Source organism: Palaemon carinicauda, chromosome 41, assembly GCF_036898095.1.
Source record: "Palaemon carinicauda isolate YSFRI2023 chromosome 41, ASM3689809v2, whole genome shotgun sequence".
In the NCBI taxonomy this organism is placed as follows: domain Eukaryota; kingdom Metazoa; phylum Arthropoda; class Malacostraca; order Decapoda; family Palaemonidae; genus Palaemon; species Palaemon carinicauda.
In genome coordinates this window covers 21,881,513-21,909,210 of record NC_090765.1, presented here as the reverse complement: position 1 = coordinate 21,909,210, position 27,698 = coordinate 21,881,513, and the positions used below count along the sequence as shown (strand labels likewise).

At 43.1% G+C, this 27,698-nt stretch overlaps 1 protein-coding gene across 3 annotated transcripts in view; it reads left to right on the top strand.

The window, feature by feature from the left end:
• Positions 1–27,698, top strand: part of LOC137632312 (pyrimidodiazepine synthase-like) — an 83,017-nt gene that overhangs the window by 22,261 nt on the left and 33,058 nt on the right. For all 3 annotated transcript variants that reach the window (XM_068364228.1, XM_068364227.1, XM_068364229.1), the window contains exons 3-5: positions 7,660–7,879; positions 10,986–11,133; positions 25,773–25,873. In XM_068364228.1, coding sequence (XP_068220329.1) covers positions 7,660–7,879; positions 10,986–11,133; positions 25,773–25,873 — 469 coding nt within the window. The remainder of the gene's footprint in view (positions 1–7,659; positions 7,880–10,985; positions 11,134–25,772; positions 25,874–27,698) is intronic.

Here is a 27,698-nt window from a genome sequence, read left to right as displayed (position 1 = left end):
ACATGGGGGGGAGAGTCACCAGTATACCTCTTCAGCCCGGACTCAAGGACATTCATCTCGACCTGTCTCCAGACCCTCCCCCGTCACGTCGCCCTACAGCACGATGTTGGATACATCGCAACGTCCCTCGCCTTCGAGTAATACTACTCTGTGACGCAGGTGCTACAAGCTGGAATCTGGAAGCGTCTAATGACCTTCGCAGCCCGCTTCCTGCAGGGCGTGATCCACAGGAGTCTCGATACGTTTTCTATCGCTCTGTGGTGGCTACACAACAGCTGGTCTAACCTCAGGCTCCTTTTTGGACAGGTAGCAGAAGGTTGAGGGCATTGTTATCAGGTTTTAGTCTGCATGAACGAAAGAAGTATGTCTGGCCCTTACTTCTTTCTTCATCATCCCCTCTACGGGGAAGCAGCATCCTGGTCTCTGCATAGCTGACCTCGAACCTCTGCAGGTAAACCATGCTTCCATGTGTTCCGAGTATTGAGTCAATACTGTCGCGTCCCCCATACCCTGACGAGGTGGTATTGGGAACGTCCTAACCCAGAGTTCCTTCTGGAACTCCGGGTCAACTGCCTAGGACGGGTCACACTTCTTCCTTCACACACAAGCTTACGTAGGCCACATGGTTCCTTGCGGAGCAAGGAACTTGTGAGGTGCAGGAACTCCTTTTCTCGAGTGCGACTCTCTCGGATTCTGAGTCCCCGGGTAAAGCCAAAGCCAGTATGGCTGGGGACTTTCCACCCTTCCTAAGGGATAAGTCACCCTTTGTAAATAGCGTGGTTTGTATTTCGGTTACGGAACAAATGACAAATTCGAAGATAATTTGTATTTTTCCTAACCATACAAACCTTAGCTATTTACACATATTTGCCCGCCAGCCTTGTCCCCCAAGACAAGTCCTACCTCTAAGTGAAAGTGAGTATTCACCTGTGTGTGAGGGGGAGGAGTGGTAGCTAGCTACCACTCCCCTACCCCCCCCGCTAACTAGCGCGGGGGTAATACACCCTCGTTAAATTCTAATGGCTCGCCTTTTCAGCTACGCTAAAAGTAATACCCTTTGTAAATAGCTAAGGTTTGTATGGTTAGGAAAAATACAAATTATCTTCGAATTTGTCATACTTAAGATACAGTAGTATAGTACCTCGGTTTATGAGTAACTTTGAATGTACAAAGAAATTGGTATACAGTACAAGCATACAAATTTAAATTGGCTTTTGAACATTGTATCAGTCTGTTAGAAAAAGTTTCCCTCCATATATGCATTTTTTCCTACACAAATGCAAACCTGAGTACTTTAATAGTGGTACGGTATATGTTTTAAGATTGGCTAAACTCGCTGTTAAAATTTATAATGAAGTGTTGGTAGTTACTGATGAGGAGTAGCACCAGTACACTGAGTAACCACTTTGTTTTCAGCTGCTGAAGAGTATTGTTATTACAGTATTACTAGCTAAGCTACAACCATAGTTGGAAAGCAGGGTGCTATAAGCCCAAGGGCTCCAACAGGGAAAAATAGCCCAGTGAGGAAAGGAAATAAGGAAATAAATTAACTGCTGTATATGAGAAATAATTAATAATTTAAATAAAACACTTTAAGAACAGTAGCAATGTTAAAACAGATCTTTCATATATAAACTATAAACAGACACTTATATCAGGCTGTTCAACATAAAAACATTTGCTGCAAGTTTGAACTTTTGAAGTTTCACCAATTCAACTACTCGATTATTAAAATTATTCCGTATCTTGCTCACAGCTGGAATAAAAATTCTAGAATACTGTGTAGTTTTGAGCAACATGATGAAGAAGGCCTGACGACTATTAGAATTAATTGCATACCTAGTATTGCGAATAGGATGTTACTGTCTGGTAAGATCTGAATATAAAGGATGGTCAGACTTATGAAAAATGGTATGCAACATGCATAAAAAACTAATTGAATGATGGTGCCAGAGATATATATCAAGATCAGGAATAAGAAATTTGATAGACCGTAAATTTCTGTCCAACAAATTAAGATGAGAATCAGCAGCTAAAGACAAGACAGGAGAACTTTACTCGAAACAAGGTAGAATGAAAGGATTAACATGCTTCTTCAGATTAGATTGATCACCAAATATCTTACAACACTTTCTCAATAGACTAATTTTTTTGTGATATTGAAGAAGACACAGACCTAATGTATTTCTCAAAAGTAAATTTGCTGTTGAGAGTCACACTTGAAATTTTAAAAGAATCATACAGAGTCAAAGAAACATTATCAATGCTGAGTTCTGGCTGTTGAGGAGTAACTGTCCTTGACCTACCTATAATCATACTGTACTTTGTGTTTTTCTAGGATTCAACTTCATTTCCCATAATTTGCATCATGCACTAATTTTAGCTAGATCTCTACTAAGGGGTTCAGCAACCCCAGATCTACATTCAAGGGATGGAATTGATGCAGAGATCAGCATCATCTGCATATGCAACAAGCTTGTTTTCTAGGCCAAACCACATATCATGTATACATACTGTAGTATGAAAAGTAATGGGCCCAAAACACTACCCTGAGGAACACCAGATAACACATACCCATACTCACTATGGTGCCCATCAACAACAACTCTTTGTGATCTATTACTTAAAAATTCAATAATGATGCTAAGAAAAGACCACTTACTCCCTATTGTTTGAGTTCTAAAACAAGGGCTTCATGATAACATGGTCAAAAGCAGCACTAAAATCAAGGCCAATCATATGTATTTCCTGACCCCAATCAAGGGATTTCTGTACAGCATTGGAGAATGTGAGAAGGGCATCATATACTCCAAGGCCTTTATGAAAGATAAATTGCAAACTAGGGAACAGATGATTACCTTTAGCGCAAACCTATTTAGACATCTAACCAAAAGATGTTCAAGAACTTTAGATAATATGGGAGATATGGAAATTGGTCACTAATCAGTTGGACTTGAACTACCACAAACACATTTACATAATGGAGTAACATTATCAATTCTCCAACAAGTGCTAAAAGCTCCCCATCTTGCTAATTTGTGCAAAATAATAGATAATATTGCAGTTAAGAAATCTGCAATCTTTACAAAAAACAAAGGAAAAATACTGTTTGGATCTACACCTTCATAAGCATCAAGGTCCATAAAAAAAGCTTTGATTTCACGAGAATAAAAAGCTAAACTAGTTAGTTTAGCGTCAGGAAAACAGGAATGAGGAATAATCGAATTTCTCATTATTCTGCTTACCGTCAAACGCATCAGCCAAAAGGGTTGCTATTGCCTCTGTACAGTGAGTGACAAAGCCATCTGGTTCAAGTAAAAGAGGAGCTGTTGCATCTACACCAGAGAGTGCAGATTTAAGGGTAGCCCACCACTTATGCTCCTGGGTTGTACCAGGAAGGGTTTCTTTTATGGTTAAATTGTATTCCTTTTCAGTTTAACCATAAACTCTGAGAGCAAAAGATCTAAGCTAAGTACTGTATAGTTATTCCAAGTCAAATCTGATCTGTTACCTTTCCAAAGATGATAGGCCTCTTGCTTCTCCAAATAAACACATCTATAATCATCATTGAACCATGGTTTGTCTTTCACTTGGTACCTTGGCACATGAGAAGGGATATGCATATCAATTATGTTTGCCTAGATTCTCATTCTAGATCAACACTATTACTGTATACAATACTGACCAATTCAAGCGCAAGTACGGACGTATTCCCAGCTCGGCCAACTGGAAGTTTCAATTTATTTTTTTTCTTCTAGTTACATGTACTGTAATGGTTAGGAAATTAAGGAAAAAGAAAGGTTTTACAGTTTTCTTGATAACTGTAGCTGACTGACAGTTTCCTGTGTAACCTGTCGATTTACACTTTTTGTTCCTGTTTAACAATAATCCTGTTGTTTATTTCCTTGCTAATATAGACTAGAGATGATGATATCTTCGGAATTGAGGAAGTGGGACGTAGTTGCACACCGTCAATAGAAGAATTTCAAGTTAATGTATTCCTTCACCTCTATTGCACCTTTGTCTCTTCATTCCCCTTACAGATATAGGCTACCCCTAGTGCGTCAGGTGTGTGGTTAGCAGAAGAGATGCATCTGTATTAATGTTTTCGAAATACAAGCTTGCCAAGATTGTTGAGTTAACACTTGGTAGTGTTTTGGAACATTACAAGTCAACATGCAAGGAGGCACAATTCGACAAAGCAGATGCACATCTGAGAGGCAAATTACTATAGAGTGTTAGCCAGATGCATTCTAGATAAGATTTTCCGACTGATCAACCAAGTGTTTATCAAGTCCAGGTCTCAGATGAACCAGATTGCTTCAAGATGGCAACATGCTTGGCAGCATCGCGATCTGTTATCATCTCTAGTGCATATCGCAGACATTCGTCGATTTTCACTTAGAAAGGCCTCTGATGGGCTTCAAACAATCTTGCCTACCCAGGAACCTCAAGTCCCTGGAGTGGGATGTGACATATGTTTTCAAGTCTCTTAGTCATGCCCCGTGTGAGCCTTTGAAAAGGTCATCAAACAGAGACACTCAAGATTGCCTTTTGTCAAAAGTAGGTTTAGCAAAGAGAGTTGGTGAGTTGCACAAACATTCTTGTGTTAATCCACTCTAAAGGTTGGAAGACGGCCTTTTAGTTTAGTGCCTGAATTTGTGACCAAAACCCAGAATCTGTTGACAAACAAACCAGGCTTTAGAGCTTCTTCAATCTCTCACTTCATGTAGCATGTGGTAATCAAGAGGTGATCTTTTTGTCTCCCGTGAAGGGCTTTGCATTTCTATCTGAAAAGGACTTTACATCTCAGGCCTGAGTGTTGGCAACTCTTCCTTAGCATGGGCAGAAGTAAGAAAGAGGTATTTAGGAATACACTCTCTAACTGGACTTGTCAAACAATAAAGAGAATAATCTTCAACCATTGAGGTGATCAAGGTACCATCTAAAACTAGAGTTCAAGAAGTCAGGTGTATTAGTCCCACTTTAAACTCCAAAAATCATGTTTTCAGGTAAGGGATGAAGGAGTTTGAAAGCACCAAACAATCCTCACAGCCTTAGTCCTTCAACACTTGGCTCTGTGATGGCAGCTCTAGTAGCTGTGTAGTCACCCCAACTTCCATATGGGATAGAAGTATCTTCTCTATGGGAAAATGTTTGATATAATTCAGTAGGAAAGGTAAAATGACTGGCTCTTCTGCTTCTTCATTCTTTCCCCTCACTTGTGAATGAAACATTCGTACTGTTACACACTGGCTCTGACATTGATGTTGATGAGCAGCATTTTTTAGTACCCTTGTTAGACTGGATCTGTAAGAAGTAGTTCTCCTTACATTCTTACTTCATAAGGGGAGGATGGTGGAATGATTACCAACCCATTGGCCATCATGCACCAGATATTTCATCCCAGACTGCTTCTCCCTTTTGGGAGAGAAAGATTCTTTCATCGACCGAGTACGAGATATACCGGTTACTGGCCGAGCCCTATCAGCTACTTCATCCCTGTGATGGGCTAATAAGGAGTTGTTGGAGTCATCTCCCTCACCTCTATACGAGAGACTAGTGAGGGAACCAACCTGTTTAGATTTAGGGAGACTTCCTACCAAACAATAAGGGAGTCTCCCTATTTTAAAAGAAACAGTATGTATAAAACTTTTTAAAAGGAAATTGTGTTTTTTCTAGCTATGTAAACCTGATTCCTTTAAAGTTAAACTTCTCATCTTAGCCACACCTCTCAGTCCTGAGACAAAGGTCAAAAGTAAGTACAGTGGTACCTCTACATACGAATTTAATCCGTTCCACAACCGACTTCGGGTGTAGAAAATGTTCGGATGTAGAAACGAATTTTCCCATAAGAATACATTGAAATAGGATTAATCCGTGGTTGAGCCCAAAAACCTATGGTAACTCCTTAATAAATTACTACACATAATTACACATGACAATAATGCACACTAGATTAGATAATAGACATGTAAAAAAGAATAATTATAAAGAAATGATAAATAAGAAACGTGTTTTTAGCGTCACTTAACCTTAGAAAGTCCAGCGCAGGTGTCGGTCTTGCTATGCAGAGAGGAGACGAACAGGCGGCGAGGAGGTAGAGAGGGTGACTACGATAAACGTAAACTACCGTAACTTATTCTAACTTACACTAGTGAACTTTAACCTAACTTAGCTTATTTATTTTTTTTATTTTTATATTTTAAATTTTTTTTTTACATTTTCTTTTTTTCTTTTTGATGATTAATTTTAATCACTTTCACTCTACACTTAAAATTGATTGAATTTTTTTCTCTTCAATCTTTGCCATTTTCTTTGTTTCACTTTCTTTCGCTTCACTCTTTGCTGTTTTCTTTGAACCACTTCCTTCCTCTTCATCACGAGTTCGCTTCGTAGTTTTTTTAAAGAAGCTATCGATAGAAAGTTGCTTGGTACAGCTTTTCAGAATGTTTCGAAAATAAGTTAGGAAAACATCATCGAACTGCGCAACTACACGACAAACCTGCAAATTTTTTGGATGGTATTTGTCGATGAAGTCGACCACGTCTTGATATTTTCCTAACACCTCTTTTATTTGCGCCGAACCTAACACATGTTCTACCTCCTCGATCCCTTCCTTGTGATCACTCATGTGCTCAGACATAGCATGGAGTTCCTTGAGCTCCTCTGTAGTAAGTTCGTCGTGATGTTCTTTTGCAAGTTCACTCACGCTCATGCTTTTCCATAATTCCTTGCTTTACTTCTAAAGAAAGCATTTCCTTATTCCTTTTCTCACCACTACCACTACCACTTGCGAAACTAAGCCTTTTAGGACCCATGATTTACGTAAAATACCATAAAAGGATGAACGTAAAAAATCACGATTAAAACACAGTTAATAGCAGAACGCACAGGGCACAACCACACGAAGCCGACGAGAACAGAGGAATGTCTCAAGCCACGCTAATTGAGGGTCCCTCTGAGGTAGAAATGCTGCCTTCTATCGGTGGAAATAAAAAATACATCCGGCGCTATGAGTACCATCTACGTGTACGGGTATTGTTTACTTCAGGTGTCGAAAAAAAATTCGGGTGTAGAGTAGGAACGTGTTCGAATTGTACTTCGCGTGTCGAAAAATTCTGATACAACCGGTACGACGAAAATTGCTTACTTCATGTGGCAAAATAAAATTCGGGTGTAGAGTCGAAAAATTGCTCGAATTTTACTTCGGGTGTTGGAAAATTCGGATGTAGATACGTTCGTGTGTAGAGGTTCCACTGTACTGTATCTTTGACAGGAGAGTGAATGAGAGGGGTTACTTGGTCATCCTCACCATGTGATATTAACTACCTCATTGACAGTTTAAGCAACCATTCCACTCTACTGAAGACATTCCCTATTTTAAACAACTCAGGTTTGTATAGCTTATGATAAATATAAGTTACTTTTAAATTTTTTTATTTTTTACTGTTATTTCATATCACAAAGTTTTTATAAAGCATCACGTACTCTTAAATATTTTTTAATAATTTTAGGAATTATATAAGACTTGCTACTGCTCTTGACATATTTTTTAAGTAATTGGTATTTCTTGCAGAAGGCCATTAACCAAAATAATTAATTTTTTTGTCAACTTTTTGTTGTTGGTTCCATAATAAAAAACTGCTCTCATTACAGACATGAAGTGATTAATGTCAACTTACGTTCCAAACCTGACTGGTTATTTGAGAAGAATCCTTTAGGTAAAGTTCCTGTCTTAGAGAAAGATGGCGAGACAATATATGAGTCTCTGATTACATGTGATTATTTGGATGAAGTTTATCCAAACCCACCTTTGTATCCATCAGATCCTTGGAAGAAAGCTCAAGATAAAGTCCTTATTGATAGATGGGCCAAGGTAATTGTATGCCAAGTTTTTCTTTAGGCTTTCTCAAAAACAAGCAATTGTTTTACTTATATTTCATGTTCCAGTAACTTTTCTTCAGGTTTTTTGTTTGTGGTCAGCATTACAATTTTATTTTGTTCCTACATGAATACAAACCCTTGTCTTTTAAATAGGGAGATGATTTTGGCACTAGCTGGAATGGATGTTGAATTCCATAACAAGATAATTAATGACAGGTGGTGCACACGGGCCAGTAGCCCCACCCCACTACCTACCGGAAGAACTTCAATTTGAATTTTGTCCAACAACGAATACAGACGTAGAGTAGCACTCTTATTCAAACTTCTGGCTGTTGATTGCTGTAGTGAGGGATTTGAAGCAAGAAATTTGTACTTGGTGGGGAAAGAGTGGATGTAAATGGTTTGTGAGTAAACCGACTGTGACTCTTTTGGTGCTTCTTGTAGGGGCATGATTTTTCTCAATCATCCCTGTGTGCCGAGTGCAGGTTATGGCACCCTGTGCTGTGGCAAGCGTATTTCCTGATGGGGCAGAAGAGAGCTAAACCTTCTCTGGTTTCTGTCTTGGCAACAGCCAAGAAAACACTAAAATAGTCTTTTACTTCTTCCTTCTCCTGGCTCGGTCCTAGGTACTAGAGAGTATGAGGCAGGAGTAAGGGCCCTCAGATCTATATTGGTTGGCTTTTCCGATTCTGGTGGTGTGTGTTTGCTGGATACTATCAGAGCTTTGAAGCAATTCATCTGCTTCCATGCAGGTTGCTGACGACTAGTATGACCTAGGGAAGTCTTGGGCTTCCATAGGTCATTCAGGTAGGCCCTATATGACCTGTGGAGGGAGCTGGTAGCTATGGCTACCTATCCCTTGGTATCCGAACGCCACTGTCTCCCGTAATGATGCCAGTGGTGAAAGGTGTGGTTGTGCCTCCAGCCCCCAGTGTCAGTGACCCTGATGGTGTCCCATGTGGTACCCCCTAAGCCCAAAAGGACTATTAAGGCTTCTATAGCGAGACATGTGCTGGCAAAAAGGGCTCCGGCACTGGAAGGTGTCAAGCTTGAGATTATTAGATGTAATTCAACCCTGGGGACAAAAGTGTGTGTTGCCCTAGTGTTTGGGGTTACCCTTTACACCCCTGTGTTAGCCACCCCTTCCCCTTTGCCTGTCACCTAGACCCTTGTGCATTGGGTCTGGTGCCCTTGCTCCCTCTGTGCATGTGACTTCGCTTGTTTATGTGTCACTGGCCCCTGTGAGGGTGCTTTCCCTCTCTAACATGACAGTGTTTTGCAATGTTGTGGTGCCTGTTAGAGCAAGCTGTATGGCTCTTAACCTAAGGGAAACATCGTCATCATGGGTTGCTCAGTTCTCGACTTACAGAGCCTGGTGTGAGAGTCAGGAAGAGCAAGAATTGTGCATGTTCCTCCTTCTCCTCCATTGACTCTGACTCTGACTCTTCTTCTAAGATGAAGAAGAGGAAGAGATTGAATAAGTTAGTGAAGGACAGCCGTAGTCATAAGGAAAGGGCTCATTCAAGTACCAATAGGAGAAAGGAAAGAGGTGGTAGCCTTTTGAAAACATCCGTCTCCCAATTTGATAGATGCAAGTTCTAACCCCAATTAAGCTCAATAGTTTACAGTAGTGTCTGCATCCTCACTATCCTTGTGAACTTGACCTGTAGGACATTGTTCTGTCCCTTGCCTCTGCGACTCATGAGTCGCCTTTAAATGATTTTGTGGCCTATTGGTAACATCTCTGCCGGGTGACTGTCAGACTGAGATTCGAGTCTCGCTCAAACTCGTTAGTTCCTTTAGTGTTTTCAACCTCACGATCCTTGTGGCTAAGGATCTGGGGTTTGGGAGAACCTATAGGTCTACCTGCTGAGTCATCAGCAGCCATTGCCTGGCTCTTCTTGGTCTTAGCTTGGGTAGAGAAGGGGCTTAGGAGCTGATTGATTTTATGATATATGGAGAGTCTATAGGGCATTGTCCTGCTTTGGCAATGTCACTATCCCTTAGCTCTGTCATTCATAAGTGGACTTTAAAACCTTTAAAACTGACATAAGTAGAGGATTTTCTTATGCCACTGGGCAATGTGGCAGCAGCAGGGGTTGGAGTTTGGGGTAGCTTGCTTTGATTAAGGTGGATACATGCTAACCCTCCACGACTGTCATCCTCCCTTTTCTCATCCACAGATTCCGTTCGTAGCCAACCTTCCAGGATTGCATAATGATCTGGTTTTGTCGGCAGAGGTTGAAGTAAGAATTGTGAAGTGTTAGAAGTCATAGGTGACCATTACTGGTGGAAAAGTCTTTTCTGATCAAATTTGTCCTTCCGATTCATTACAGAAGGGAAATTCCACGTACTGTATTGGGTTCCTTTAGAATAGCTGACTTCAAGCTTTCTGTGGATCTGAAGGATTTTTATTTTAGTTTACCTATTAATCAGTCCTTTTTGGAAATTCGTTCACAGCTAAAAGCTTTGTGATTCAGTCTTGTAACAGCTTCTACCCACTAGCATAAGATTTTCCTGTGAGAGAGAGAGAGAGAGAGAGAGAGAGAGAGAGAGCATCTGTTTATTATTATTGTTGTTATTACAAGCTAAACTGCAACCCTAGTTAGAAAAGCAGGATGCCTTAAGCCCCTACGGAAAATAGCCCAGTGAGTAAAGGAAATAAGGAAAAATGAAATATTTTAAGAACATTAATAGCATTAACTTTGTGGGGATAAATGTGAGAGCATCATTTTATTAAGAGGATGTAGGGTACTACAGTATCCGAATTAGCCTTGAATGTTAATTCTTTTTATTAGCACTAGCAGGAACAAGACTATATCATTCAGGCTTAGTGAGACAATTAAGTGGGTGTATGGTTTTTCTGTTGAGGGTGATGATTCCACTGAGTAATAGCTCTGAAATTCAGGGCCACAACCCCTGCATGGTATAGGCAGATAACCTTTACCCCCAATCAACCATTGGGCTCATTTTAGTGAGAGAGAGAGAAATAATTTATCAATAAAAAATGTAAGACAGATCTTATATTAGATATTTAGTATGTGTTCAGTATGTGACTTAACAAAGTACACATTAATCAGGTAATTTGATTTTTTCAGGTATCTCAAGCATGGTACAAGATCAGGTTTGCTGTTGGAAATGAAGAAATGATGAAAAAGGCCCTTCAAGAACTACATGAAGGGTTAGACATTTATGAAGTAGAATTGAAGAAGAGAGGGACAAAATTCTTTGGTGGTGAAAAGCCAGGTGAGAAATTGTTGTTTATTAATATGACAAATTTGAAAGTAATTTGTATTCTCCTAACGATACAAACCTAGAGCTCTTAATAGGGTAGTTACTTTCGGGGAAGCTGAAAGACGAGCCATGAGAATTTTAGCGAGGACTGTCTGCTAAAGAAGGTGATGAATGCAAGAGTTGATGGGAGAAGTACAAGAGGAAGGCCAAGGTTTGGGTGGATGGATAGAGTGAAGGAAGCTCTGGGTGATAGGAGGATAGATGTGAGAGAGGCGAAAGAGCGTGCTAGAAATAGGAATGAATGGCGAGCGATTGTGACGCAGTTCCGGTAGGCCCTGCTGCTTCATCCGGTGCCTTGGTTGACCGCGGAGGTAGCAGCAGTAGGGGATTTAGCGTTATGAAGCTTCATCTGTGGTGGATAACGGGGGAGGGTGGGGTGTGGTACCCTAGCAGTACCACCCAAACTCGGTTGAGTCCCTTGTCAGGCTGGGAGGAACGTAGAGAGAAGAGGTCCCCTCTTTTGTTTCATTTGTTTGATGTCGGCTACTCCCCAAAACTGGGGAAAATGCCTTGGTATATGTATGTATAACCACCCCAACCGTTAGTTAGCAGAAGGGGTGGGAGGTAGCCGGGTACCCCGCTCACTCACACACCTTGGCTGAGCACCCACTTTGCTTTCAGGCAGGACTTAATTGGGGGATAGGGCTGGCTGGCCATTTTGTATAAATAGGCCCAGGTTTGTATTGTTAGGGAAAATACAAATTACTTTCAAATTTATCATTTGTTCCATCACTAGATACAAACTATCTGCTATTTACAGGCGATAACTTACCTCCTAGGAGGGAGGAAGTCTATACCAACTGGCTTTTGGCATTTGACAAAGGGCTCTCTCCCTTACGATATAGATCTTTGGTGGTAGGAACCCTGCCCTCGCTAAAATAGTTATGCTCTGCACAATTAGAGGCCTATGCAAGCAGTGTGTTTGTGAAACTATAGTCAATTTATTTTAATGAGGCACATTTGCACCGACTCGCAGCAGTGCCCTTATAGCTCGGAAAAGTTTCCTGATTGCTGATTGGTTAGAATTATCTTGTCCAGCCAATCAGCGATCAAGAAACTTTTCCGAGCTAAAAGGGCACCGCTGCGAGTTGGTGCAAATCTGCCTCACTAAAAAAAATTGACTATAGCTATGTGGGTGGTCTAGTAATAGGATCTCGAGTCATAGGAATCTGAGAGTATTTAGACTCTACCCAATAGCCCCTTTACAAGAGGTATTGGGGACGCAACAAGTATTATTCTATACTTAGGGTACATGAGAAATGGATCTTACCTGCAGAGAGGTAAGGTCAGCTGGGCTGAGTACCGTGGTGCTGATTTCCCAGAGGGAGAAAAGGTGAAAGAAAGAAATAAGCTTGTCATTCTACTCATTCACCCCACACTAACCCGGGTAACCTCAGCCCTCAACCATCTGCTACTTGTCCATCAAGGAGCTTGATGGGTTTTAGACCACTTTTTGTGCAGCCACCACAAGAGCCAATGGAAAACGTATCCCATGTTCCTGTAGGTTACGTCTTGCAAATAGTGGGTGGTGGAGGTCGTCTGCCGTTTCCACACCCCCGTTTGCAGTACCTGCATCACAGAGTAGCTCTTTTTGAGCTCCAGGGACTTTGCAATGCCCCTGATGTCATGAGTTCTGGGTCACCGTTGTGGAGGAGGGTCAGTAATAAGTGCAAGGTCAATGACTTTGCAAATCCATGATGTGATTGTGTTTTTCGTAACTCTCCTCTTGACCTTTCCCGTGCTCTCAAACAGTGCTGACACACAGGGCGAGCTGCTGCTGTTCTTTTAAGGTAACACATCAGTCTCCTCACTGGACAAAGTACCAGTTGGTCTGAATCTTTGGTTACAGAACGGAGACTCTCGATCCTGAAGGAACAGAATCTAGGATCCGATAACCCTGGATTTTGAGTCTTGGCAATTAACTCGGGGATGAAGCTGAGTATTCCTGCCCCCCATCCCCTGGAATGGGAGATGTTTTCTAATAGACCATGCTGTTTACTGACTCTTGGCCGAGGCCAAATTGAGTAGGAACACTGTCTTAATAGTTAGGTGGCGATCTGTTTCCTGGTGTAATGGTTCGTAGGGAGCTACCTTCAGAGACGATTCGAACCACATTCCAAGGAGGAGATCTAACCTCCTACTGGGTCAAGTCATCTCATTACTTTGTATGTGGAGAAAAAGATCTGAGGAGGAAATATTTACTCCCTTTAGATTCAAGGCGAGACTCAAGGCTGAGCGGTAGCCTTTAACTGCCGAAATCAAGAGAAGCATTTCTTCCCAAAGGTATACAAAGAACTCCGCTAATGTTGAAACAGAGGTATCGAGGGGAGTGATACCCCTTCCATAACACCAACCACAGAAAGCAGAGCAATGACCCTGGTAGACGCTCTTCAGCGTCAGTCTACCAGGGTAATTGCTCTGAAGAGCGTCTGAGGAGTCCAGACATCCTTTCTGCAACTCATTGAGAAAAGCCTCTGTAAGTGAGGTGATGCTGGACAGTCTGCAGGCATGAAGTCAAAGCAAGGCTACAGTGAAGGCTGTTCGTATGCGGTTGTTAGAGTAGATTGTGTTGTGGAGGAAGGTCTTACGAGATCTCCGTGAGGAGTTGCAGAAGGTCCGGGAACCATTCAGTGTCATGCCATAGCAGAGCTATCAGACATCTCAAGGCTCTCAAAATCAGAGAATGAGAATTAACTGAAAGGAATTCTTAGGATAACATCTCTATTCTTCCTTACAGTATTGGAAAGAGAGTAGGCTACTATTCAGATATTCTGAACCAACACTCATACTTGAGAAACCATCAGTTTTCAACCTTAGCCAAGTGGTCTGGGTTATCTGTAGCATCATCGAAGTGTCTTTTTACTGAACCAAAAGCACATCCTTACCAGATTCCAGCCACGACCATTTCCACTTGAACACTTTTTTCCTAAATCTACATAAGCTTAAGTTGAAAAACTATCTTGCCAGAGGTACAGATCCATCCTTTTCTAAAGGTTCCTTACCAGATGGTACTTGTTGAGTGTGCGTCAAGCTTCCCGCTATTAATAATAATGACTTGACTTGGTATGTGGTAAGGGAAAATTTAGTTTTTCTTTTTGAAAGGCTAGCTATCTCTTTCTTTTCTCCAGATCCTTGAGGATCATTTATATTAGCAGGTGTTGGTGAATTAAAGCCTAACAAATTCTATTCAGGGTTAAGATGGGTGTTGGGGTCTGCTGCTAATGCCACATGGTAGTAATTCATTTGCCCAATCTATGAAACCTAGTTTACAATCTCTTTAAAAGAAACCTTTCCTTGAAGATAGTGGGCTGTGGGTTGTCGTTATACAGTACTGTAAATAGAATATCAGTTGGTTTCCTTGGTGTTAGAGGGATTGCTGACATATCTCACTGTGGCTCGCAGTGAACTTTTCTAATGGGTAGCTGCATGCTGGAGAGTGCAATTCTTCTGAAGAAGTACAGTATTTTTTTTTCCTTATTCAAGAGAAGCAGCAAGATTGATTGATCTGGCTTGTTGAGTGGTAGCAATAAACTGAGCAGTTTGGGAAAGATGATGATAATATATACAGTTTTCTCATTAAACAATGATGTGTTTGATACCTAAGAAAGTAATTTTAACAATGAGGATTTTTACATATTTAACTTAGCCGGTGAATATATAATAGCTGCAACTCTGTTGCTCGACAGACAAAAAACAGTAAAAACTCGCCAGCGATCGCTATACAGGTTGCGGGTGTGCCCACCAGCGCCAACTGTCGGCCAGATACCACTCTCGATGAAAACAAGACTCAATTTCTTCTCTGTCGACGTGTCGACAAGACGTACTTTTACTCGCTGTAGAACCTGGAGTTTTCTCAACATATTTGGTGAAGTACTTCATTTTGGTTTGAGCTTTCGCAGTGCAGGTGTTTTATCTTCATCTTAAATCTTGAACTCGTTTTTGGATAGATTTAATTTTTGATGACAAAGAGAGTATGGACTTTCTTTGACTTTTAAATGGCCGACCCTTCCCTTAGACGGAAGTGTGTTTAGGCTTTTAGCAATTATCTTATCACATTATAAATTAATTATAGATAAAGTCTTGTCTGACTTGGTGGAAGGACAATATCAGCCTAAGAGAGGGTCTTCCCCTGGCAGTTCAGATACCCAACCACGTTCTCTTCTCGGACGCATCGGACTTGGGCTGGGGCGCGACGCTGGACGGTCGGGAATGCTCAGGTCTGTGGAACTCGAGTCAGAGGAGCATGCATATCAACTGCAAGGAGCTTTTGGCGGTTCATCTGGCCTTGAGAAGCTTCGAATATCTCCTTCGAGGCAAAGTGGTGGAAGTAAACTCGGACAACACCACGGCCTTGGCGTACATCTCCAAACAGGGAGGTACCCACTCACTGACGTTGTACGAGATCGCAAGGGACCTGCTCATCTGGTCAAAAGATCGAGGCATCTCCCTAGTAACGAGGTTCATCCAGGGCGACTTCAACGTCCTAGCAGATTGTCTCAGTCGGAAAGGTCAAGTAATTCCAACCGAATGGACCCTCCACAAGGATGTGTGCAAGAGACTTTGGGCGACTTGGGGTCAACCCACCATAGATCTCTTTGCAACCTCGCTGACCAAGAGGCTTCCAATCTATTGCTCTTCAGTCCCGGACCCAGCAGCAATACATATAGATGCCTTCCTCCTAGATTGGTCACATCTGGATCTTTACGCATTCCCACCATTCAAGATTGTCAACAAGGTACTGCAGAAGTTCGCCTCTCACGAAGGGACAAGGTTGACGTTAGTTGCTCCCCTCTGGCCCGCGAGAGAATGGTTCACCGAGGTACTTCGATGGTTAGTAGACGTTCCCAGAAGTCTTCCTCTAAGAGTAGACCTTCTACGTCAGCCACACGTAAAGAAGGTACACCAAAGCCTCCACGCTCTTCGTCTGACTGCCTTCAGACTATCGAAAAACTCTCGAGAGCTAGAGGCTTTTCGAAGGAGGCAGCCAGTGCGATTGCTAGAGCAAGGAGAGCGTCTACCATTAGAGTCTACCAATCGAAGTGGGAAGTCTTCCGAGACTGGTGCAAGTCAGTTTCTGTATCCTCGACCAGTACCTCTGTAGCCCAAATAGCTGATTTTCTCTTATACCTGAGAAAAGGACGATCCCTTTCAGCTCCCACTATCAAGGGCTATAGAAGCATGTTGGCATCGGTCTTAGAGGCTTAGATCTTTCCAACAATAAAGATCTGCAAGACCTCCTTAAGTCTTTCGAGACCACTAAGGAGCGTCGTTTGGCTACTCCTGGGTGGAATTTAGACGTGGTCCTAAGATTCCTCATGTCAGACAGGTTTAAGCCTTTACAGTCAGCCTCCCTGAAAGATCTCACTCTTAAGACTCTTTTCCTGGTATGCTTAGCCTCGGCTAAAAGAGTCAGTGAGATTCATGCCTTCAGCAAGAACATCGGATTTTCGTCAGAAAAAGCCACCTGTTCGCTGCAACTTGGTTTTCTAGCCAAAAATGAGCTACCTTCTCGTCCTTGGCCTAAATCTTTCGATATTCCCAGCTTATCGGAGATCGTAGGCAATGAACTAGAAAGAGTCTTATGCCCTGTTAGAGCTCTTAAGTTCTACTTAGCTCGTACTAAACCTTTACGAGGCCAATCTGAAGCGTTATGGTGTTCGGTTAAGAAACCATCCTTGCATATGTCAAAGAATGCTTTGTCATGTTTTATCAGATTGTTAATACGAGAAGCTCATTCACACTTGAGTGAGGAAGACCGATCTTTGCTTAAGGTTAAGACGCACGAGGTTAGAGCTGTAGCAACTTCCGTGGCCTTTAAGCAAAATAGGTCTCTGCAAAGTATCATGAACGCAACCTATTGGAGAAGCAAGTCAGTGTTCGCGTCATTTTACTTAAAAGATGTCCAGTCTCTTTACGAGAACTGCTACACACTGGGACCATTCGTAGCAGCGAGTGCAGTAGTGGGTGAGGGCTCAACCACTACAATTCCCTAATTCCATATCCTTTTAATCTGTCTCTTGAAATGTTTTAATGTTTTTATGGGTTGTCCGGGAGGCTAAGAAGCCTTTCGCATCCTGGTTGATTTGGCGGGTGGTCAAAGTCATTTCTTGAGAGCGCCCAGATTAGGGGTTTGATGAGGTCCTGTTGTATGGGTTGCAGCCCTTGATACTTCAGCTCCTGGGGGTCTGTCAGCATCCTAAGAGGATCGCTGGGCTCCGTAAGGAAGACGTACTTACAAGGCAGAGTAATCGTCTAAGTCGACTTCCTTACCAGGTACCTATTTATTTTGGTTTTGTTATATTGATAACTGCCAAAATGAAATAAAAAACTCTTAGCTTATACGATGTAAACATATTTAACTCTGGTCTCTACCCACCTCCTTGGGTGTGAATCAGCTATTATATATTCACCGGCTAAGTTAAATATTTAAAAATGATATTTTAATTATAAAATAAATTTCTGGGCTCGAACCTGTGCCGCCCAGTGAATAAGCTCCATTTAGCACTTATTCTTAGGTAATTTACTGCTAAATATACCAGAGAAAAAATGTAAAGGAGTGCTAGGTTAACTAGCTCGCTCACCTATTGGTGTCGGTATAAAATTGGGCGTATAATTCAGAGGTCCCGCACTATTTAGATTTATCCACGACAGAAACCCCAATAGAGGAGAGCCGTTCAATCTCACTCGGTACTACTAACAATGCATCCGCTCAGAACCCAACTCCTTTTAGCACGACGAGTATAGTAACCCGCATTTTTGTTGTGCTCTCGTTTTTGGTTTAATTTCACTTGAATTATGGCTTCTTCGTCGGTTTCTCAGGAGACACCGTCTAAGTTAAGTACCAAGCTTGGTTTTACTGTGTTTTGAGCAACCTAGATCGTTTAATATTTATATTATAGGAGTTTATTCTCTTCGTTCATATCGATCTTGCTTGATTTCACTACAGTTGGTACTCCTGTTTTTGAGAGCTTTTAAGTTTCACTCGCGGTGTTACTATGTGTATTATTTTTATTATTAAATATTATTTGTTATTGTGAATATTCATTATGTAGCGTTTAGAATCCTCGTGGTTCAATTTTAGGGCCGATATCATTTACGTATCGTTATGGCTGCTGACCTTCGTTGCTAGGCGGCAATGTTATTTTTAGCCATCAGGTGTGTCTTTTGTGATTTAATTATTATGTTGCATGCCTTGCCCAAAATTTCTATGTGTTTATTCATATAATTTTTAACGCTATTATTATAATGAATATTTGTGCCATTACTCCGTTTGATCTGTCTGGTTGGGGATTGTCAGTTGGTAGCCCTGCTGCCTCGTATCACGTGATCCTCCCCCACGCTCCCCCTCTCGCTAGGTGGGCGGCTAGGCTTCTCCCCCCTCCACTAGGGGACCGTTGCCTTCCCTCCTTTTAGAAGGGGTAGTTCAGTGTTTATGGACTTTGTCCTCCGGGTGTCCCGGCGGGTTCGTCTCTGTCTAGTCTGGTTGGCCACCGGTCAACAGAGTTGGATCCCAGTGCACCCTATTTTATATTCACTTTTCATTCTGGCTTATGTTATACGAAACCCTCCGGGTTCGGTTGGCGGTTCTTAGCTACAGTTCCGCCCCCCCCCCTATTATTTTATAACATTTCCTATGATATATGATGATTAAATATGACAGATCACTACCCCGGAGTCCCTAAATGAATTGGTATTGGATATACTTTTATTTCCCGGCCCGGGGCCTACCCCGCCCCGGGAAATCAGATACCATGTGTCTTAATTCCTTGTTATTGCATCCTTTTTTATGCTCCCGGCTCGACCGGATTGCTATACTTTAGTTTCAAGTTAGACTTATGTTTAGGCCCGGGTCCTCCGGTCCCGCCCCTACGTAAGAATATTACAGTTAAGCTCTAACCTTGTGTTAGACCTATGTTAGGCCCGGGTCCTCCAGACCCGCCCCTACCTAAGAATATTACAGTTAAGCTCTAATCTTGTGTTAGACCTATGTTAGGCCCGGGTCCTCCGGACCCGCCCCTACTTAAAGAATATTATAGTTAAGCTCTATTCTTGTGTTAGACCTATGTTAGGCCCGGGTCCTTCGGACCCGCCCCTACTTAAGAGAATTACAGTTTCTCATATACTATTCTTTTTATAGATGGTGCATTGTCTGACGCCGGCCTGTGCAGCTGTTCTGCACCAGCCTTGTGGCCACTCCGTCTGCCGATCTCACGCCCCTTGTGGGGTTCAACTGGAAGACGTTGTGGTATGGCACCCGGATAACTGTGTGATTTGCTTCGACCTCATCACTACCCTTGGATCTGACTCGGTGAGTCCCGTTGGCTATGTTGCCTTCTTATTTATTTTACTATTAGTAAGATATCTATGGTCTTGAAGGACCATTGGGAGTCTTCCCTTTTATAATTCCCACTATTATTTCAGGCATCCCCGGAGCAAAAGTCTGCGGCTTGGGCCACACTGAAGGTGTGGGTTGGTGGGTTTGCCCGGAATGTGAAGTCTAAGCGGCCGTACGTCCTATCTGAGGACTACTGCACCATGGTTTACCCCAACGCCAAGTCTTCAGCTGCTGTGGCCAGGCATGTGGCAGCTCCCATCATTGCCCACATTGATGCCACTATAACGGGTCTCATCGACCCAGAGCAAGATCCATCGGACGCCCCCGGAGGTCTGGAGGACAATGTTGCCTCCATGAACCTGGACGTCGAACCAATGTTACTAGACGAGCCGGATACAGGTAGGGTGGTAAGTGAGGCAGGTGTGTCCGGCGCTGAGATTCCTATCCTCAGCCCCGCTCTTTCTTCTTCTTCTGATCGCTCTTCTTTTCATGGATTTTCTGGGGACCGTGATTCGTCTCAACGATCATACCCGGTCCCCCCTAAGGATAAGTCTACTTCAAGAACCTTACCCAAAGCTCGCAAGCCTCACAAGACTTCTCATGGCTCTAAACAAAGTACGAACCTGTCATCAAAGGCCTCTGGTTCCTCCTCTAAGTCTCACGACCCGGGAGTTCATTCCGCCCCTCCTGCTGCTAGCCCGGGCCTTTCCGAATCAGCCATGCTTCGCATCGTGTCGGAGATGCAGGCAAAGTTGGTTTCGGAGATGCAGTCGAAGATGGACACGATGTTCTCTAACATCGGTCAGAGACTTGGGGCTTTAGAGCAAGGAGCTCCGGAGAGAGTCCAAAGCTCTCTCATCCCGGATGCCTCTAAGCTCCCGCCGTTTGCCAAGAACAACCCCTGGCGTATGGCTCTTCATTCCCCGTTCTCAGACGGAATGTTGACTTTGGAGGGCCTTGGCACTCGGCCTCTAGAGGACTTTGAATTCTTTCCTCCCGGTCTGGCATTTCCATTTCATGGTTATGCCAGGCTTACCGAGGAAGCTTTAGTTCGATTAGACAAGGTCCCCAAAGAGACGGTCATCTTCCCGAAGGAGCAAGCCCAATCTGTTTGGGCCAGATTTTTTAACGACATCGGCTGCACTAACACCACGCTGACGCCTTATAAAAGCTCCTTTACGATGTTCTTAATGGACAAGAACACCTTGACTCCATGCGTCAATAAGGTGGCAGAGCTTGCCTTCCAATATGCTCTGGAGGAGAAGCCCTTGCCTCCCATCCGAGAGGTGGATCCAATCTCCCTCCTTCTTCCTTCAGGCATTGAGTGTTGGGACAACGTCCATACCACCTTTACCTCTGGCAAGCTTGCAGCAGACTGTGCCTCAGTTTTGTTTAGTGAGAGGCTTCCCCGTCTCCCGGAATCCCTCATTAAACAGGAATATGATTCCCGCCTACGTGTGGGCCGTACTCTAAACTTGGCCACATCCACGGAGTCGATAGCCTTGACTTACGATACGGAGAGTATTTTTAAGTCTCTCAACAAGGCTACGTTACAGTCTTTATATTATGACTTGTATGACTTCGCTACTGCTAAACGCAGATGTCGCAAGCATGTCCTAGCTGAGGCGACGATTAGGCATGAACCTAATAAGCTCATCCGGTCCTCCTGTTGGGGTTCAAATCTCTTCCCCGAGGATCTCGTAGAGGAAGTCTTGGCGGAGGCCACTAGGGTTAATCAGAGCCTTAAAGCCCGTTGGGGTTTGACCCCTAAACGCAAATATGACCCCGCAAATTATCAAGCCCGGGGTAGGAAGAAGCTTAGACCATATACCTCCACCCAGTTCAGGCAACAGCAGAGTGCTTCATCCAACTTCCGGCTGCCTCTTCCTCCATCTTCTGTTGTCCCTGCACAGCCTTCCACCTCTCAGGCTCCTTCGGACGACTATGTCACCGTTCTGCTCCCTAAGAGCCAGCTTTCTGGTGCCTCCTCCACTTCTCCTGCCTTTAACCAGTCTTACGAGGCTCATAGCTCTTCCCAGAGTTATGGTAGAGGTAGAGGCTACCACCGTGGTTCTAACCAGAACAAAGGCAGGGGAAGAGCCTTTCGCAGAGGAAAGAACTTCCGAGGCGGACGTGGAGGCAACTTCTCAAACCAGTACTGAGGTGCAGCAGGTAGGGGGGAGGCTCTATGCCTTCCGCAACAAATGGAGGTTCAGTCCCTGGGCGTTCAGTATCATCTCCAAGGGACTGGGGTGGAGTTGGATTCAAGGACCTCCTCCTCCGAACAAATTTCATCAACATTCCACTCCGGACCTGGTCGAATTTGTCCAGGATCTTTTACAAAAGAACGCCATACAAGAAACGAAACATCTGAAGTTTCAAGGTCGGCTGTTCAGTGTCCCGAAGAAGGATTCAGACAAGAGAAGAGTGATTCTAGACCTATCCCTTCTCAACTTGTCCATTCAATGCGACAAGTTTCGAATGCTTACCGTCTCGCAGGTGCGGACCTTACTTCCCCGTGGGGCCGTCACCACCTCTATCGATCTTACAGACGCCTATTATCACGTCCCGATAGCGAGACACTTCCGTCCGTACCTAGGCTTTTGCTTAGGGGACAAAAGTTACTCCTTCAAGGTGATGCCTTTCGGGCTCAACATCGCCCCAAGGATCTTCACAAAGTTAGCAGAAGTCGCTGTTCAGGAACTCAGGAATCAAGGGATTCAAGTAGTAGCCTATCTGGACGACTGGCTCATTTGGTCAGACACCTCCCAAAATTGCCTAAAAGCCACTCACAAAGTCATCCATTATCTTCAATCTCTAGGCTTCCAGATCAACTTCAAGAAGTCCCGTCTTCTTCCAAAATCGAAGTTCCAATGGCTCGGCCTGCAATGGGATCTTATATCTCATACTTTGTGTCTTCCCAGACCCAAGAGGTTAGAGATTGCAAGGAACACCAAACGCTTTCTCAAAGACAAAGTAAGTTCCAGACGACTCCAAGAGAGGATTCTGGGGTCCCTTCAGTTTGCCTCAGTGACGGATCTTCTTCTGAAGGCAAAATTGAAAGATATCAATCGTGTCTGGCGTTCGAGGGCGAACCGGAAGCTCCGGGACAGGAAAGTCCGCCTTCCTCCCATTCTACGGGAAAGACTTCTTCCTTGGACAAGAGCAAACAGTCTGTCAAAGTCAGTTCCCCTTCGATTTCCGCCTCCGAAATTAATCATTCACACGGACGCATCCTTATCAGGTTAGGGCGGCTATTCTCAGCTCAAGAAAGTTCAAGGTCTTTGGACTCCCTTGTTCCGCCAATTTCACATCAATGTGCTAGAGGCCATGGCAGTTCTTCTAACCCTGAAACGTCTCGCTCTTCCCAAGAAACAACACCTTCGTCTGGTCCTCGACAGCGAAGTGGTGGTCCGCTGCCTCAACAGAGGCGGGTCAAAGTCAGGGCCTCTGAACCATGTTCTAGTAGCCATATTCTCCCTAGCAGCCTTGAACCGTTGGCATCTTTCAGCTGTCCCCCTGGCGGGAGTCCGGAATGTAGTGGCAGACGCCCTGTCCCGGACCTCCCCTCTAGAATCGGAATGGTCACTCGATCTAAAGTCATTTCGGTGGATTCTCTCTCAGGTTCCCGGTCTCCAAGTGGACCTCTTCGCCACGGAATCCAACCACAAATTGAGAGTATATGTGGCTCCCAATCTAGACCCTCAGGCTTACGCCACAGACGCCATGTCACAGAATTGGGACACCTGGGAAAAGATTTATCTCTTTCCCCCGGTGAATCTTTTGCTGAAAGTTCTAGACAAACTGAGATCCTTCAAGGGACAAGTAGCCTTGGTCGCACCCAACTGGCCCAAGAGCAACTGGTATCCTCTCCTGCGAGAGTTGAGACTATACCCTCACCCGATACCCAATCCGGTTCTGTCTCAGATAGTACAAACACGCGTTGTGTACGCTTTCTCAAACATTCAGAGCGCCCTAACTTTATGGACTTTATGAAGTTTGCGGCTATGCATGGTGCCAATATTGATCCTCAAAACACCTTGTTCCTAGAATCGGATAAACGGGATTCCACCATCCGCCAGTATGACTCTGCAGTTAAAAAGTTGGCAAAATTTTTAATAGACTCAGACGTGAACTGTATGAACTTGAACCTTACAGTCACTTTCTTTAGATCTTTATTAGAATCAGGTCTGGCAGCCAATACTATCACCACTATTAAATCGGCTCTGAAAAAGATCTTCCTAGTGGGTTTTAACATAGACTTAACCGACTCTTTGTTAGCTTCAATTCCGAAAGCTTGTGCCAGACTGAAACCGGTTACTCATCCTACCCCGGTGACCTGGTTCCTTAATGACGTACTCAAATTGGCTTCTGATACCATTAACAGTTCTTGTGATTACATTCCCCTTCTCAGGAAAACACTTTTCCTGGTGAGCTTGGCTTCCGGGGCAAGAATTTCTGAATTGGCAGCCTTGTCGAGAGACCCGGGTCATATTGACTTTCTGCCTTCGGGAGAGGTCCTTCTTTCTCCTAACAAATTCTTTTTGGCTAAGAACGAAGACCCTCAAAACAGATGGTCCTCCTGGAAAATTGTTCCCCTCACGCAAGATCCGTCTCTGTGCCCTGTTACTACTCTTAGGTCTTATTTATCCCGGACCTCCTCTAACTCCTCGGGGCCTCTATTCATTAGAGAACAAGGCGGTACCATTACTATTAAAGGGATCAGGCAACAAATTTTGTATTTTATTAAACAAGCTAACCCTGACTCTTTTCCTCTTGCACATGATATCAGGGCGGTTGCTACCTCGGTGAACTTCTTTCACCACATGAATTTTACAGACCTTTCCAGGTGTACAGGGTGGAAATCACCGTCAGTGTTCAAGAAACACTACCTTAAACATTTGGAAGCCCTAAAATTTTCTACAGTAGCCGCAGGGAGCGTAGTTACTCCCAGGTAACTCACAGGTTAATGCCTTGTCTCTTTATCTCTCCCTCTTACCTGCCTCATTTATACCCTGTTGTATTCGTTGGTCTCGCACCTGAATACTGTTATTATATTTGTAAATTTTTATATACTCCTGAGTATCTGTATATATTATCACTCACGGCATTATTATACCTACCTTATTGGATTTATGTTCATATTTAAGATACCCTTATAATTGTTTTTTGGTACTCATCTCTGATTAAAAGCATCCTGTATTTCCCTTACGCTTATGTTTTTTCCTTTATTTTGCAAGTTTGGTGACATTTTCTCTTGTATAGATTCACTGGGCGGCACAGGTTTGAGCCCAGAAAAGGGATTTTGACGTAGGAAAAATCTATTTCTGGGCGAAGGACCTGTGCCGCCCAGTGAACCCTCCCAGCTCCTCTCCCTTGGAGTCCCCAAACTTTGGGTGCTAAGGAGTTGGGTTCTGAGCGGATGCATTGTTAGTAGTACCGAGTGAGGTTGAACGGCTCTCCTCTATTGGGGTTTCTGTCGTGGATAAATGTGAATAGTGCGGGACCTCTGAATTATACGCCCAATTTTATACCGACACCAATAGGTGAGCGAGCTAGTTAACCTAGCACTCCTTTACATTTTTTCTCTGGTATATTTAGCAGTAAATTACCTAAGAATAAGTGCTAAATGGAGCTTATTCACTGGGCGGCACAGGTCCTTCGCCCAGAAATAGATTTTTCCTACGTCAAAATCCCTTTTTTGAATATACTTACCCGGTGAATATATAAATTAAACGACCCTCCCTTCCTCCCCAATAGAGACGCAGTGGGATGAGAAGAAATTGAGTCTTGTTTACATCGAGAGTGGTATCTGGCCGACAGTTGGCGCTGGTGGGCACACCCGCAACCTGTATAGCGATCGCTGGCGAGTTTTTACTGTTTTTTGTCTGTCGAGCAACAGAGTTGCAGCTATTATATATTCACCGGGTAAGTATATTAAAAAATTTATTTTATAATTAAAATATCATTTTTTATAATGTTAAGAGATCTTGTTTTTTTGTGGGCATCCTATCTAAGTAATGCATGTAATTTTTTGTGTATTTATGTTTTATTAACATACTTGTGAAGGATACCGCGGAATGCTATTAGGTGCAGTACATGTTGTAAAACCTATTTCCTTGCATATATGTAATAGATGTTACAAACAGCATTATTTTATCATTTTATCCATGATGCAATAGATATATCTAAAATCTCTTGTCAATTATAATGTATGATAAATACCGACAAATAATCATAAATTTATCTCTTACAGGAATGCTGGATTACATGATCTGGCCTTGGGCTGAGCGAATTTGTGTGTTGCAGGAAATTTCTGGTGATGTATTTCTGACTGAGGAACGATATCCAACCATAGTAAGTATCTTTTGAATTTTTGTTTTTCCCTACAAATATACAAGCCTTTCATTCTTTAAAATAGAGAGTGGTCATCAGCGGATATGGAACTGCTATTGACATTATTACAGCATAGTTAGCAACAGGTGGTGAAGAGTACGGTCATACTGTTGCATGCATCCTATCCAGGGTTTTTAATAATTTTTCATACTTTTTAGTTTGAATTGTTGATATTGGCTGTGTTGATAATGAAATGAAGCAGGAATGCGAATGTAGGTTTGACTGCATTGGTTTATGTCTGGCAATAGATCATCTCACTTTGCAATTAAGGGCCTGAATGTTTTAAATTTTGATCTCCCATTATAGAGGGGTACATTCTTTGTGGAGAGAGAAAGCCAAGTCATATCCAGCGTTATTCCTGGAAACGCCCATGACAGTGCCAGAGAAACTGTTTAAGGCTTTGCCCTCCTCATCAAGTTTACCATTCTCCAAAGCTTCTGGATATACACCCTTAGCTTGGTCCCAGTGAGTATGCTTCAGTAGGAGGGCAAACTCAGATCTACAGAAGGGAGGTTTTTCAATATTGATGCACTGTGATGTGATCACTGCACTTCAGCATACACTGCAGACCTCCAACAATGAGTAACCAAAGGAAAGCTTGGCTTTAGGTCTTGCATGTAGACCCACGATGTCTTTTTGTGGGAGCAGGTAGCTAAAGTTACCTTGCCCTTGGTGTTTACAGTGCCAGTGACCCCAGTGGTGACACTAGGGATTCATGATTGATTTCAGTGCCAGTAAAAGTTTTTGACCCTATTGGTGATCCCTGAGGTGTGCCTTAAACCAAAAAGAAAAGCTGTAAAATATGCTGATAAGAAGACTTTTGCCCTGTGGAAGAAGTGCTAAAACTGAAGGGACGTACGAAAACTCTGAGGATAGTAAACCTGTCTGTCATCCCTGTAGCTGCCCCCTGTGATTGGCTTTTGTGTCATTCTCCTATTTCCGTCTCCCCTACCCCTATCACTCCTGTCTCTAACCTGTGGCTCCATCTCTACCGATACCAGTAATCCCAGCCCCTGTGTCTGTTTTACTGATACCAGTTAGAGTGCTTACCTCTTCCCCTGTGACAGTTATTTCCAGTACTTCCTTGCTAATGGTTGCTCAGACAACTTCTCTGCTTGCAGAACCTCTTCTGATTCTTTCTCCTCTTCCTATTCTCCTGATTCTAATTCCTACTTTTCCTAGAAGAAGTCAGAGAAGTTCAGGAAGGCTAGTCATAGTTGCAAGAATAGGACTCTTCATGACACCACCATCTTTTTGGGGAGGTGGACTGTTCCCAGTTGTACCTAGCCATGGATCATAGCCATAGCCATCTGGGGCTGGGTACCTGGCCACTGGCTAGACTACCATGGGATGCACGGTGCACTTTTCATGTCCGTGACCCTGTGCTTCCGGACCCATGGGGACTGTGATCACGGCTGTACCAGAAGCATGGTCTCATGGGAGCTGGGAGCATATAACCTGGTTGCAAGGATAGTTGAAAATGCTTGGGTGTTATTTCCTTTTCTGTTTTATATACTGTACTTTGGTAAAGTCAACTCTTGTTATCTGCATGTTTTGTATTTGTGAATTTCTTATAACGCGGAAATGCCAAATTTGACTCCGAATTTCTTAATTGTGAAAAATCATGAAAGAACGAGAGTCAAAACGAGAAATTGTTACAAAGCACAAGTTAAAACATGAAATTTAACATCCAAAATCAGCTAATGATACTGTACAGCACCATATTGAAAATTGCCTACCAACAACATAAATCGAAATCTGATACTTAGAGTTAGGAATCGGTACC